Source organism: Rhineura floridana, chromosome 8 (genome assembly GCF_030035675.1).
Source record: "Rhineura floridana isolate rRhiFlo1 chromosome 8, rRhiFlo1.hap2, whole genome shotgun sequence".
Lineage (NCBI taxonomy): Eukaryota > Metazoa > Chordata > Lepidosauria > Squamata > Rhineuridae > Rhineura > Rhineura floridana.
This window is the reverse complement of record NC_084487.1, coordinates 4,107,203-4,120,352: the sequence shown is the minus strand read 5'-3', so window position 1 is coordinate 4,120,352 and position 13,150 is coordinate 4,107,203. Positions and strand designations below refer to the sequence as shown.

The following is a 13,150-nucleotide window of genomic DNA, read 5'->3' as shown; positions in this document are numbered from 1 at the left end:
TATAGACTTATAACTGATCTGATCTTTGACAAATGGGAAGTCAATATTTTACTTTTTATTTTTTATTTTTATTTTTTTTTTTTATTTTTTTTTTTTTGTTTAACTATTTTTGATTTTGTTTTTTGTCTTTGAATGTTTTATGATTTTGTCTTGTATGTTTTATGAAAATTTGAATAAAAATTATTGAAAAAAAAAAAATAGAAAACTGATCTCGCAGGTTTCGTATAGGAAGCCTCCACCAATAGAAAAGGCTCCCCTTTTCAGAAGTTACCTCTCAACAGATGGGGGGCTGTGGGGCAAAATGGGTGGCCCTTTTGTGTAAATATTGCCCCTCTGTAACACATGAGGAGAGTACTACAGACCACATGTCAATGGTGAGGTAGATTATACTGAAGTTTAGGGCATCAGTGGCAAGGCAGCCATTGAGGAAGCCACCCAGCAGCCCAGAGGGGGTGACCAAAGGTAGCCACCCAGCATCAGGTACAGAGATGTGAAGGGCCGGGGAAATAACCAACATGCTCCCCCCCCCCAACATTGAAAAACAAAACCGGAAAGCCCATTTTGTTTGGTTTTTTTCCCTCCTAGTCTTCACGTCTCTAAATGGAAGCTGCACTGGGAAGTATTTATTATGGGTTGTGTTCAACTAAGCCCTATGCAAAGTAGACCTATTGAAATCAGTGACCACAACTTATGTCCGTTAACTTCAGTGGGTTTACTCTTAGTAGGACTAGCACTGAATTCCACCCTTCCCCTATAGAGCAGCTGTCGAGAGCGACCCTCTCCCACTTCATCCTCATTCTGCCAGCCCCTGGCAAGGGGTCCCTTCCTCTGGGGAAACATCTTCAGGGAGCCCAAGGAAAGTTTGGGAGGCCATTCCTTTGCTTCTTGGGAGGCATTCAGAGAAGAGGCCTCTCTTAGCCCACCGGGGCAACCTCCTTCCAGCTCCTGCATTCATGCTGACTCCATTGAAGGTCCCAGTTGGCTCATCAAGCATAAGAAGCAAAGACTCACCCACCCATCCACTGGGCTCCACTCTCAAGTGCTCTGCCTTTGGATCAACTGGGGATCAACTGGGGCTCATCTAGTCCAGCATATCCTGTTCTCACAGCGGCCAACCAGATGCCTCTCCTGGGAAGCCCAAAAGCAGGACCTGAACACAACTGCGCTGCCTCTACTTGCGATTCCCAGCAACTGGTTTCCAGAGGAGTTTACTGCCTCCGACAGTGGAGGGCAGAGCACAGCTGTCATGTCTAGTAGCCACCGACTGCCTTATTCTCTATGAGTTTGTCTAATCCTCTTTTAAAGCCATTCAAGTTGGTGGCCCTCACTACAGCTTGCAAGAACAAATTCCATAGTTTAACTACAGGCTGTGTAAAGATGTCCTTTCTTTTGTCTGACCTGAATATTCCAACGATCACAGCTTCATTGGATGTCCCCAAGTTCTGGTGTTATGGGGGGGGGACCTTTCTCCACGCTGTGCGTAATTTGTTGGCTTGCTCTGAGACTTCCCCATCAGGGAGCAGAGTCCCAATTTCACTGGAGGCCCAGAGGGTGACTTTGCTCCTACAGAGAAACAGAGATATTTGCCAACTAGACATCTCCCTTATGGCTTTCACCACACGAGAGTGTGGAAAGTGCTATGGATGGAGACAATCCAGGAGATTTTGGTGCCTGAAACAGAAAACTCAAAACACGCACACACACCTGAGTGAAAATCTAATTATTAACTGCTTAACCAACAACCTGCTGCCCCTGAACAGCCTCTCAGGCTCTTGGCACCTGATGCCTTTGCCTAAGGGTGAGGCCAGCCCTGGCGTTGGGCGTCTGGTGGATGGACAAGGCTTACTTTGAAGATGCTGAAGGTCCCCTTCTCGGGCGGATCAGGGTGGAGGAGTGAGCAGTAAGTTACCTTCTTTCTCTCTTGCCAGCATCCTCCCCCAAAACGAGCCCAGGAGTTTTTCTGCCTCTCAAAGATGCCCCGTTACTTCCCCCTGTGGCTCACGCAGAGCTAGTCAGTGGGACCAGGTGCAATTTGGGGAGGGCCGCTGTTTTCAGGCTCCCTCCGCTATCCTGCTGTGGATCAGGTTGAGGCCAGAGAAGCAGACAGCATTTCCATCTTCAAGCTCCGACATTTGAACGTCACTGCTCTTATGGGGCCCTATTGAGACGGAGGATGACACCAGGGGCAGGTTTATAACTGGCACAGCACTTGGCACTTTTCCAGGTCAAGACAAAAGCATTCTGGTCGTTACAAGCACTGGGAGACTCAGTCACAACAAGGAATGATCTGCCACCCAAAGGCTCTCTGGTCGGCCCTGCCTTTCTCCTATTCCTCCTCCCTGGCTGTTTTAAGTCCCTTAAAGAAAGTGTTTTTAAACAAAAAATAAAGGAACACATTCCTGATATATTACAAATTAAGAGCAGTGTTAGTAAGGATGGATCCAGGGTCCAGAAAGCACCTTGTCTCCACCAGCATAGAGGAGGCGGCATGTGGGTCCTCGAAAATGTTACCACATCCAAGAGGCTGCCCCCACCTGTCCCATCTTTGCTCCCCAATGAAAGAGCCAAGAAGCATCACCAGCTCCTGCCCAGAGTGCAAAGCCAGCCTCTCCCATCATCTCACCTCTGAGTGCAAAGCCAGCCTCTCCCATCTCAAGCCATCACCACCACAGCCTCCGCGACAGAAGGCTTGATCCCTAGGATGGCAAATGCCGATGGAAGGTGGGCTACCAAGAGCTCTGCCTCTTTACGCTGCCATCCTCCGCTATGATCCTTTTTTTAAAAAAAAAGACTTAACTTTCGGGAGCGGAAAAGTCAGTTTTCAAGCTTCCTGCAGACGCGGTTGGGAAAAGTTCGCTTCTGCTCTTGCGAGAGACAGTGAGGCTCCCCCAAGAAACTCCTTGCAGGAGGAAGCTTGCTCAGAAAAATCTGGTCCTCACCAGAGGGGCTCCTTCCCTGCACTCAAGTCCTTTCAGTACCAGGGGTCGGCTCGATGCTGCTGGTTGTAGAGCTGCAGCTTAATCTGGTCTCTGATCTGGTTGACGAGAACCTGGGAGAGCAAGATCCCAACCAGCTGGAACAGAGAGGGGAAGACACACATTTGGCAGGGCTGCAAGCACAGCGAAAAGGGGAGCAATTTATTTATTTATTTTATTTAAAATATTTCTATCCCGCCCTTCTACCCTATCATAGGGCACTCAGGGCGGCTGACAAAAATCAAATCAAACACGTACATAATAAAATTGTAAGCAGTAAAATACAAAAACATTAAAATAAATTAAAATACATTATATACACACACACACACACACACACATATATATAGGGATTGGTACTATAGGGACTACAAAGGTAAAATTTAACGTAGAAGATACAAAATCAGTGTCAGGCTCTACCTTCAGTTCCTCCCAAAGGCTCTCTGGAACATGATCATTTTCAGAAGTCTCCAGAAAACCATCAGGGAGGGAGCAGAGCAGGCTTTTTGGGGTAGGGTGTTCCAAAGCTTGGGGGCCACAGCAAAAAAGGCTCTCTCCCGCATGCCTGTCAGTCTAACATCTTTCACTCCAGGCACACACGGGAGACCAGAGGCACATCATCTTAAATCCCGGGCAGGTACATATGGGCGTAAGCGGTCCCTCAGGTGCATTGGTCCAAGGCCGTTTAGGGCTTTAAAGGTCAGCACTTTGAATTGGACCCGGAAACAAATTGGGAGCCAGTGGAGTTGATAAAGCACAGGGGTGATATGCAAAGAGGTTTCTGCAACCTCCAGCTTAAGGGAAGTGTCTAAGTGGGGCTGGAGACTTGCTGACCCATGAACAGATTTGTCCCAGCAAGGGCCGGGTGGACTCCGCCCCTCTGGCTGCTTTGTCATCTCTGCACAAGAGATAGCCAACGTCGCACCCTCCAGATGCAAGGAAGGGCCATAGCTCAGTGGCAGAGCCTCTGCTTTGCTTACAGAAGGTCAGCGGTTCAGGCCCCAAAAGCATCTCCAGGACCTGCTGGGGAAGACCACCGCCAGTCGGTATAAGTACTGAGCTAGGTAGACCTCCAGGGTCTGACTTAAAATGAGGCAGCTTCCCAAATTTCTGTTTGGAAAAGGCCATAGCTCAGCAGCAAAGCACCCACTTGGCTTGCAAAAGACCCCGGGTTCAATCCTCAGCCTGTCTAGGTAGGGCCGGGAATGTCCCCAGTCTGACACCCTGGAGAGATGCTGCCAGCCGGTGCTGGAATATGTGGTTCAACTGCAACTTGTGGGTTGAGGCTGCATGGGGTTAAAAAGGGTAGCTAGAGAGGAGACCTCCTGATTGCTAGGCTATACCTGTCCTTTGATCTCCTGCTGACTCTCCCTTCCTGCTAGAATGTTGACCACATCTCCTTCTTTTCTTCTTCTTTTGAGAGGGAGAGCAGACATATTATTTGTCTCTCCCTCTCCTCCAAGCATGAGGGCAAACACTAGGCTTAGTGTTTGCGTCTCCAACTTAGCTAGTTAGCTAGATGTAGAACTCTTTCCTATCAAGTATGTACTTCCAGAATGAAGTAAAAGACCTCTCCAAACTGAGTGAATGGGCGGAAAAATGGCAAATGCAATTCAATATAAACAAGTGTACAATTATGCATATTGGAGCAAAAAATCTGAATTTCACATATACGCTCATGGGGTCTGAACTGGCGGTGACGACCAGGAGAGAGACCTCGGGGTTGTAGTGGACAGCACGATGAAAATGTCGACCCAGTGTGCGGCAGCTGTGAAAAAGGCAAATTCCATGCTAGGGATAATTAGGAAAGGTATTGAAAATAAAACAGCCGATATCATAATGCCATTGTATAAATCTATGGTGCAACCGCATTTGGAATACTGTGTACAGTTCTGGTCGCCTCATCTCAGAAAGGATATTATAGAGTTGGAAAAGGTTCAGAAGAGGGCAACCAGAATGATCAAGGGGATGGAGCGACTCCCTTACGAGGAAAGGTTGCAGCATTTGGGGCTTTTTAGTTTAGAGAAAAGGCGGGTCAGAGGAGACATGATAGAAGTGTATAAAATTATGCATGGCATTGAGAAAGTGGATAGAGAAAAGTTCTTCTCCCTCTCTCATAATACTAGAACTCGTGGACATTCAAAGAAGCTGAATGTTGGAAGATTCAGGACAGACAAAAGGAAGTACTTCTTTACTCAGCGCATAGTTAAACTATGGAATTTGCTCCCACAAGATGCAGTAATGGCCACCAGCTTGGATGGCTTTAAAAGAAGATTAGACAAATTCATGGAGGACAGGGCTATCAATGGCTACTAGCCATGATGGCTGTGCTCTGCCACCCTAGTCAGAGGCAGCATGCTTCTGAAAACCAGTTGCCGGAAGCCTCAGGAGGGAAGAGTGTTCTTGCACTCGGGTCCTGCTTGCGGGCTTCCCCCAGGCACCTGGTTGGCCACTGTGAGAACAGGATGCTGGACTAGATGGGCCACTGGCCTGATCCAGCAGGCTCTTCTTATGTTCTTATGTTCTTAAGTAGTTATTTCTTATTTTAAAGCTTAAAGTCTCTGACTAATTTCCAGGGAAGGTGTAATCTTTAGCAAAGATTCAAACACATAAAGGCTCACTCAGTCTCTCCATTCCCAATTTCGCCACTCTGCCAATGTGGACAGTACTGAGTTAGAGGGCGATGCAGTTTTAAGGCAGCTTCCTAGGTCCCTATATGTTTCAAAGTTCCCTTCGTCTGCAGCTCCCGTCGCCCTGACCGCTGACCTATCCCAGTCTGTGTTGAAATTGTTTTTAAAGATGTTTTGAAGCTTTTAAAAAATGTTTTAATGTATTTTAAAGTCTGTTTTTATGATGTTTTAAAGTGTTTTTAAAGCTTTTGTTTGCCCCCCTGGGCTCCTGCTGGGAGGAAGGGCAGGATATAAATCAAATTATAGATTTTATTAGATAGATAGGTTTGATTAGATAGATAGGTAGATAGACAGATAAATTTGATTAAGAAGACAGATAGAAGATAGACAGACGATAGAAGGATAGATGGATAGATTGACCTGGTTAGCAAGAGGGTCCTTTGACGGCAGTAGAAGCGGGTGAGCCAAGGCCCTCTGGGGTGGAAGTGGGCGAAGAGGAGGCAGGGTGGGATTTGGTGGAAGATCGCATGCCTGTGTGCATGCACACAGGCTGGCTTACGCTGTGGATGCATGCACTTGAGTGCGCCGGCATTAGGCAGTGGAAACCACTTGGCTGTGTTTGTGAGGGGGGACAGGGGCAGAGCTCCCTCGCTGTTTGTAGTTTGGGGAAATGGGGAGATGGGCTCTGTGCAGTTCTGTTTGCCAGCCCTGGGGTTTGGGTGAGAGTCTTGCTGCCTGGCTCATCGCCCCATGGGCTCTGTGCATCTCTACGTGCTGACCTGCTCTGTTATTACCTGGCATGTGCCTGGGAAGGATCCTGCCTCTGAGAAGTGAGGAACGTGGGAACCTGACTTATGCTGAGTCAAGACTATTGGCCCTCTAGCCTATTATTGTTAGCACAGACTGGGAGCAGCTTTCTAGGGTTTCTGACGGGGCCCTCTCGCAGCTTTACCAGGAGATGCCGGTGATTGAACCTGGGGCCTTCTACATGCAGTGCTGGTGCTCGTCCACTGAGCTGTGGCCCTTCCCAAATAGGAGCACAGGAAGTTGCCATACACCAAGTCAGACTACTGAGCCTTCTAGTTTAGTATTCTCTACGCAGACTTGCAGCAGCTCTCGGGGGCTTCAGACTGAACTTCGGGACCTTTTGCATGCAGAACAGACACCCTTCCACTGAAGCACAGCCCTTTTCACTTCTGGACTAGAGCACCTAAGAGGTTCAGGAAACAGCTAATACAAAGGGCAGGGCAAGGAATTCAAACAGGCAAGTTCAGGCACACATTTATAGATATTTAAGAACATAAGAACATAAGAACATAAGAAGAGCCTGCTGGATCAGGCCAGTGGCCCATCTAGTCCAGCATCCTGTTCTCACAGTGGCCAACCAGGTGCCTGGGGGAAGCCCGCAAGCAGGACCCGAGTGCAAGAACACTCTCCCCTCCTGAGGCTTCCGGCAACTGGTTTTCAGAAGCATGCTGCATCTGACTAGGGTGGCAGAGCACAGCCATCATGGCTAGTAGCCATTGATAGCCCTGTCCTCCATGAATTTGTCTAATCTTCTTTTAAAGCCATCCAAGCTGGTGGCCATTACTGCATCTTGTGGGAGCAAATTCCATAGTTTAACTATGCGCTGAGTAAAGAAGTACTTCCTTTTGTCTGTCCTGAATCTTCCAACATTCAGCTTCTTTGAATGTCCACGAGTTCTAGTATTATGAGAGAGGGAGAAGAACTTTTCTCTATCCACTTTCTCAATGCCATGCATAATTTTATACACTTCTATCATGTCTCCTCTGACCCGCCTTTTCTCTAAACTAAAAAGCCCCAAATACTGCAACCTTTCCTCATATGGGAGTCGCTCCATCCCCTTGATCATTCTGGTTGCCCTCTTCTGAACCTTTTCCAACTCTATAATATCCTTTTTGAGATGAGGCGACCAGAACTGTACACAGTATTCCAAATGGGGCTGCACCATAGATTTGTACAACGGCATTATGATATCGGCTGTTTTATTTTCAATACCTTTCCTAATTATTGCTAGCATGGAATTTGCCTTTTTCACAGCTGCCGCACACTGGGTCGACATTTTCATCGTGCTGTCCACTACAGCCCCGAGGTCTCTCTCCTGGTCGGTCACCGCCAGTTCAGACCCCATGAGTGTATATGTGAAATTAAGATTTTTTGCTCCAATATGCATAATTTTACACTTGTTTATATTGAATTGCATTTGCCATTTTTCCGCCCATTCACTCAGTTTGGAGAGGTCTTTTTGGAGCTCTTCGCAATCCCTTTTTGTTTTAACAACCCTGAACAATTTAGTGTCGTCAGCAAACTTGACCACTTCACTGCTCACTCCTAATTCTAGGTCATTAATGAACAAGTTGAAAAGTACAGGTCCCAATATCGATCCTTGAGGGACTCCACTTTCTACAGCCCTCCATTGGGAGAACTGTCCGTTTATTCCTACTCTCTGCTTTCTGCTTCTTAACCAATTCCTTATCCACAAGAGGACCTCTCCTCTTATTCCATGACTGCTAAGCTTCCTCAGAAGTCTTTGGTGAGGTACCTTGTCAAACGCTTTTTGAAAGTCTAAGTACACTATGTCCACTGGATCACCTCTATCTATATGCTTGTTGACACTCTCAAAGAATTCTAATAGGTTACTGAGACAGGACTTTCCCTTGCAGAAGCCATGCTGGCTCTGCTTCAGTAAGGCTTGTTCTTCTATGTGCTTAGTTAATCTAGCTTTAATAATACTTTCTACCAGTTTTCCAGGGACAGAACTTAAGCTAACTGGCCTGTAATTTCCGGGATCCCCTCTGGATCCCTTTTTGAAGATTGGCGTTACATTTGCCACTTTCCAGTCCTCAGGCACGGAGGAGGACCCGAGGGACAAGTTACATATTTTAGTTAGCAGATCAGCAATTTCACCTTTGAGTTCTTTGAGAACTCTCGGGTGGATGCCATCCGGGCCCGGTGATTTGTCAGTTTTTATATTGTCCATTAAGCTTAGAACTTCCTCTCTCGTTACCACTATTTGTCTTAGTTCCTCAGAATCCCTTCCTGCAAATGTTAGTTCAGGTTCAGGGATCTGCCCTATATCTTCCACTGTGAAGACAGATGCAAAGAATTCATTTAGCTTCTCTGCAATTTCTCAATCTCAATTTTTGGGAGGAAGGACGGGATATAGATAGATTAGACAGATAGAACTAACTGACTAACTCAGGAGCAAAAGGGGAAAGAAACCTGGGCCCCAGTGCAAATGACCCTCGGCAACACCACCCGCAGGTAGGGTGGGGGAGTGGGAGGGTAGATTACCTGTGGAATAGCCAAGCCAAGGGCTACTCCACCGAGGAGGAAGAGGTTGCTATGGATCCAGTTCACCAGCTTGTCGATGCAGCCGTTGGTGTAGATGAACTCACTGGCCTCCAGGTAGTTGAGAGCCTGCATTCCCTGGCCGCACATGGTGTTGATGACCGACTGTGTGGGAGGAAGCACAAGCGTGGGTCACATGGAGGAGGGCAGCCTGCTCAGTGGCCCAACAAGCACAGGGTTGGCAGGCGTGACTTCGCCATTCTGCACCTAAAACTTAGAGGACTGGTTTATGTGTCCCTGACGCACGGAGGTCTCCAGTTCAATCCCTGCTGGCATCTCCTGGAGAGCCGCTGCTGGCCAGTGTAGACGGTACTCAGCTTGCCATCTTCTTATTTTATTGTCACCTTTACTACCCTGCTCTTCAGTCAGCCCAGAACATTGTACAACATCAACCAACAGCAATCAAAGCATTAGGAATTTTAGAAAGAGAGCATTTCAGTAAGAAAACTCCAAGATCTTAAAGGCCTGGGCAAGCTTTCAACCTGGCACTAAAAAAACCTCAAACAAAAACAGGCAAGGGCATCCATATCAGGGGGGCAGTGGAATCCACTCCGGGTTTTAGTCTGAACTTTCGTCGAGTTCACTGATAAGGAGCCACCAGTCACCACTGAAAACAGGCAAATCTCCCAAAAAAATATTTGCCACGTTAGGAGTCCACACAGGAGAAGGCCCCATATCTTAACACCATCCACCCCACCTCCAATGATGTTGGTGGTGTGGTTTAGGCACTAACTTGCGCCTTTACAGTCTGTTTTCATAATTTAAGCCAGGGACAATTGAGGGATGGGGAGCCACACCCTTCCAGATATTGCTGGGCTCCCATCAGCCCCAGCCAGCCTGGCCAATGATCAGGGATGCTGGGAATTGGAGTCCAGCAACAACTGGAGAGCAACAGGTTTCCCATCCCTGAACTGTACGTGCAGCAACTCACTGCACAGGTAGGAAGACATTTTTCCATGCCAATGCAAACTTTTTTTCCCCACTGACCAACTACTGCACATAGGGAGTGCCTACTGGGACTGGTGGGGCAGAAGGCAAGAGGCCCAACTGTAGGCGGAGCCAGAGCCAATGACTGGCAGAGCCAACTCATTCCAGCTTTGTTCCCATCCTCCTCCTCCTCCCCGCTGAGTTCTCAAAGGGCAACACCCTCTGCGTAGGAGGAAGCAGATTGGCAATGACACCCCGCGGGCTAGCTGTAAGATAAGCAGGGGAAAGGCTGTGGCTCAGTGGAAGGGCATCTGCGTTGCATGCAGAAGGTCCCACATTAAATCCACAGAAGCATCTCCAGACAGGGCTGGGACAGTCCCCTGTCCGAAACCCTGAAGAGACTCTGCCAGTCAGAGTAGACAATATTGAGCCAGATGGCCCAACCCCCTGACTCAGGAGAAAGCAGCTTCCTATCTTACTAAGGCAGGCAAGTGGGGGCAGGCTGGGGATGGTGGGGCAATGTGCCATTTGCCCTAAGGGACCAGCCTGCACCGGAGACAGGGCAACCATTTCCATGAGGAAATGCACCAGCACCAAGCCTAGCATGGTAAAGCCAAAGCTGCTGTATACCAAGTCAGGCCTTTGGTCTATCTAGCTCAATGTTGTCCACACTGACTGGCAGCAGCTCTCAAGCATTTCAGACAGGGATCTCTCCCAGCTGAACGTCAAGAAGACTAACGTAATGACAACAAGATTTATGTGCCTTTAAAGTTGACAATGAGGACATTGAACTTATCAAGGATTATCAGTACCTCGGCACAGTCATTAACCAAAAGGGAGACAATAGTCAAGAAATCAGAAGAAGGCTAGGACTGGGGAGGGCAGCTGTGAGAGAACTAGAAAAGGTCCTCAAATGCAAAGATGTATCACTGAACATCAAAGTCAGGATCATTCAGACCATGGTATTCCCGATCTCTATGTATGGATGTGAAAGGTGGACAGTGAAAAAGGTGGACAAGAGAAAAATCAACTCATTTGAAATGTGGTGTTGGAGGAGAACTTTGCGCATACCATGGACTGCAAAAAAGACAAATAATTGGGTGTTAGAACAAATTAAACCAGAACTATCACTAGGAGCTAAAATGATGAAACTGGGGTTATCATACATTGGACACATCATGAGAAGACATGATTCATTAGAAAAGACAATAATGCTGGGAAAAACAGCAGGGAATAGAAAAAGAGGAAGGCCAAACAAGAGATGGATTGATTCCGTAAAGGAAGCCACAGACCTGAACTTACAAGATCTGAACACGGTGGTTCAAGACAGATGCTCTTGGAGGTCACTGATTCATAGGGTCGCCATAAGTCGAAATCGGCTTGAAGGCACATAACCCATACACAATGGAGACTGAACCTGGGGCGTTCTACATACCAAGCAGATGCTCTGCCACTGAGCTGTGGTCCTTCCCTCTACTAAGGACTCCCCTCAGGGCAGAAGCAGCTTCCTGGCTGTAGAAGTCTGGTCAGCTTTCAGGCACCAGCCACTGGGGTCTTGCCAGGTCCAGTAACAACTCCACCCACTCGTGTCCTATATAAGGGTTACCAGGCCTCAGGTCAAACCCTTCCTACCACAGCACAAAAGCCTGACAGCTATTGTCAGGACTGGGTCCTACTCTAGCCCCAGCAGGACCTTCTTTTGGGTGCAGAGCTAAGATGGGCTCATGGGACAAGTGGTCCAAAGGGGACCCAGACATGTTGCGCCTGCCCACCCTTCCAAACCGGCAGAAAAGTGAATTCCAGCCCCTGCCCCCCCAAGAGTCAATGCAGAAGCGCCATCTAGTGTCCATGCTGGAGGCTTAATCAAGACCAAGACAGATAGAAACATCTGCAGACAGCGGTGATATAAGGAGGTGCCGGGGAAGTTGCAGAATCCCTTTCTAAGACGTTGCTAGTCCAAAACAAACAAACAATCCCTGTTCCTGTATACCAAGCTGTCCGATACACAGAAATCAGAACATGGGAATCTTCCCTCCCTCTCCCCCCCTTTATCTCCACACCAGGAAAGATTTCGCCATGTGTCAGGCAGGCTGCTCCTAATAGCGCAGGAACAGGGCCATGAAAAAAAATTGGCAACCTTGTTCCTTAGAGATCTGTAGGAACTAAGTTTCTCTATAACTCCCAATACTCCCAAAACATCAAACATCCAGAGATGCTGGTTGTATAAGCTGCCTTATACACAGAGTCAGACCATTGCTCCATCTAGCACAGTACTGTCAACAATGACGGGCAGCCTCCCCCCAGGGTTTGGGATTGATGTGTTCTCTGGGCTCTGTACACATTGATAGCACAGATATGATAGCACAAGTACATGAACGATTGTCACATAGAGGAGGGCCGGGATCTCTTCCTGATTGTCCCAGAGTGCAAGACACGGAATACTGGGCTCAAGTTTCAGGAAGCCAGATTTCGACTGGACATCAGGAAAAATGTCCTGTTAGAGCCATATGACAATGGAACCAATTACCTAGAGAGGTAGTGGGCTCTCCGACACTGGAGGCCTTCAAGAGGCAGCTGGACAGCCATCTGTCGGGAATGCTTTGATTTGGATTCTTGCATTGAGCAGGGGGTTGGACTCGATGGCCTTGTAGGCCCCTTCCAACCCTACTATTCCATGATTCTATGATTACTATATTTTTGCCATCTATGCTCTTGATGGCCTTTGATACCCAGTTGGCGGTTTAATCTTTATTTCCTTGCTTGCTGTGTGTTTTCTGTTTATAAACAAACAAGCAAATAAAAATCTCTCCAGTGTTTCAGCCCTACCCTCAGATGCTGGGGATTGGACCTGGGGCCTTCCGCATGCAAAAGGTGCTCTACCACTGAGCTACGGCCCTTTCCAGAGCCAGACTCTTGGTCCATCTTGCTCAATATTGTTCACACTGAGTGGCAGAAGCTCTCCGGGGGTTTCAGACTGGGGCCTGTCCCAGCCCTGTCTGAAGATGCATGCAAGGCAGATGCTCTGGCGCTGAGCTATGACTTTCCCCAGAGGAAGGAGCCCTCCCGCTGCCCTTACCTGATCATCAGTTTGCAGGCAGCAGGAATAAGGCACGGAGCAGCGTTCTCGGCTGGGGTTGTGGGCTGTGCAGTTGAAGTACATGTTCTGGGACCAGTCTTTATAGGAGATGCCCCCACAGCAGCTGAACTGCAAGGAAGAGAGAGAGAAAGGTATAGAGGTGTATGGAC

General features: G+C 48.0%; 1 protein-coding gene across 4 annotated transcripts in view; it reads right to left on the bottom strand.

Annotated features, from left to right (window-relative positions):
• Positions 1-204: 204 nt before the first annotated feature.
• The window catches only part of TSPAN33 (tetraspanin 33), a 37,521-nt gene continuing 24,575 nt past the window's right edge, over positions 205-13,150 (bottom strand). The window contains exons 6-9 of one of the 4 annotated variants that reach the window (XR_009757641.1): positions 12,981-13,109; positions 8,921-9,082; positions 2,624-3,073; positions 205-1,563 (exon numbers count right to left, since the gene is read on the bottom strand). Coding sequence is in view for 2 of the 4 variants with exons in the window: in XM_061582650.1 (XP_061438634.1) it covers positions 2,972-3,073; positions 8,921-9,082; positions 12,981-13,109 (393 nt within the window). In the remaining 2 variants the exon portion in view is untranslated. Of the gene's footprint in view, positions 1,564-1,705; positions 3,074-8,920; positions 9,083-12,980; positions 13,110-13,150 lie in introns of those variants that run through there. The other 3 variants (XR_009757640.1, XM_061582650.1, XM_061582649.1) reach the window with 3 other exon arrangements.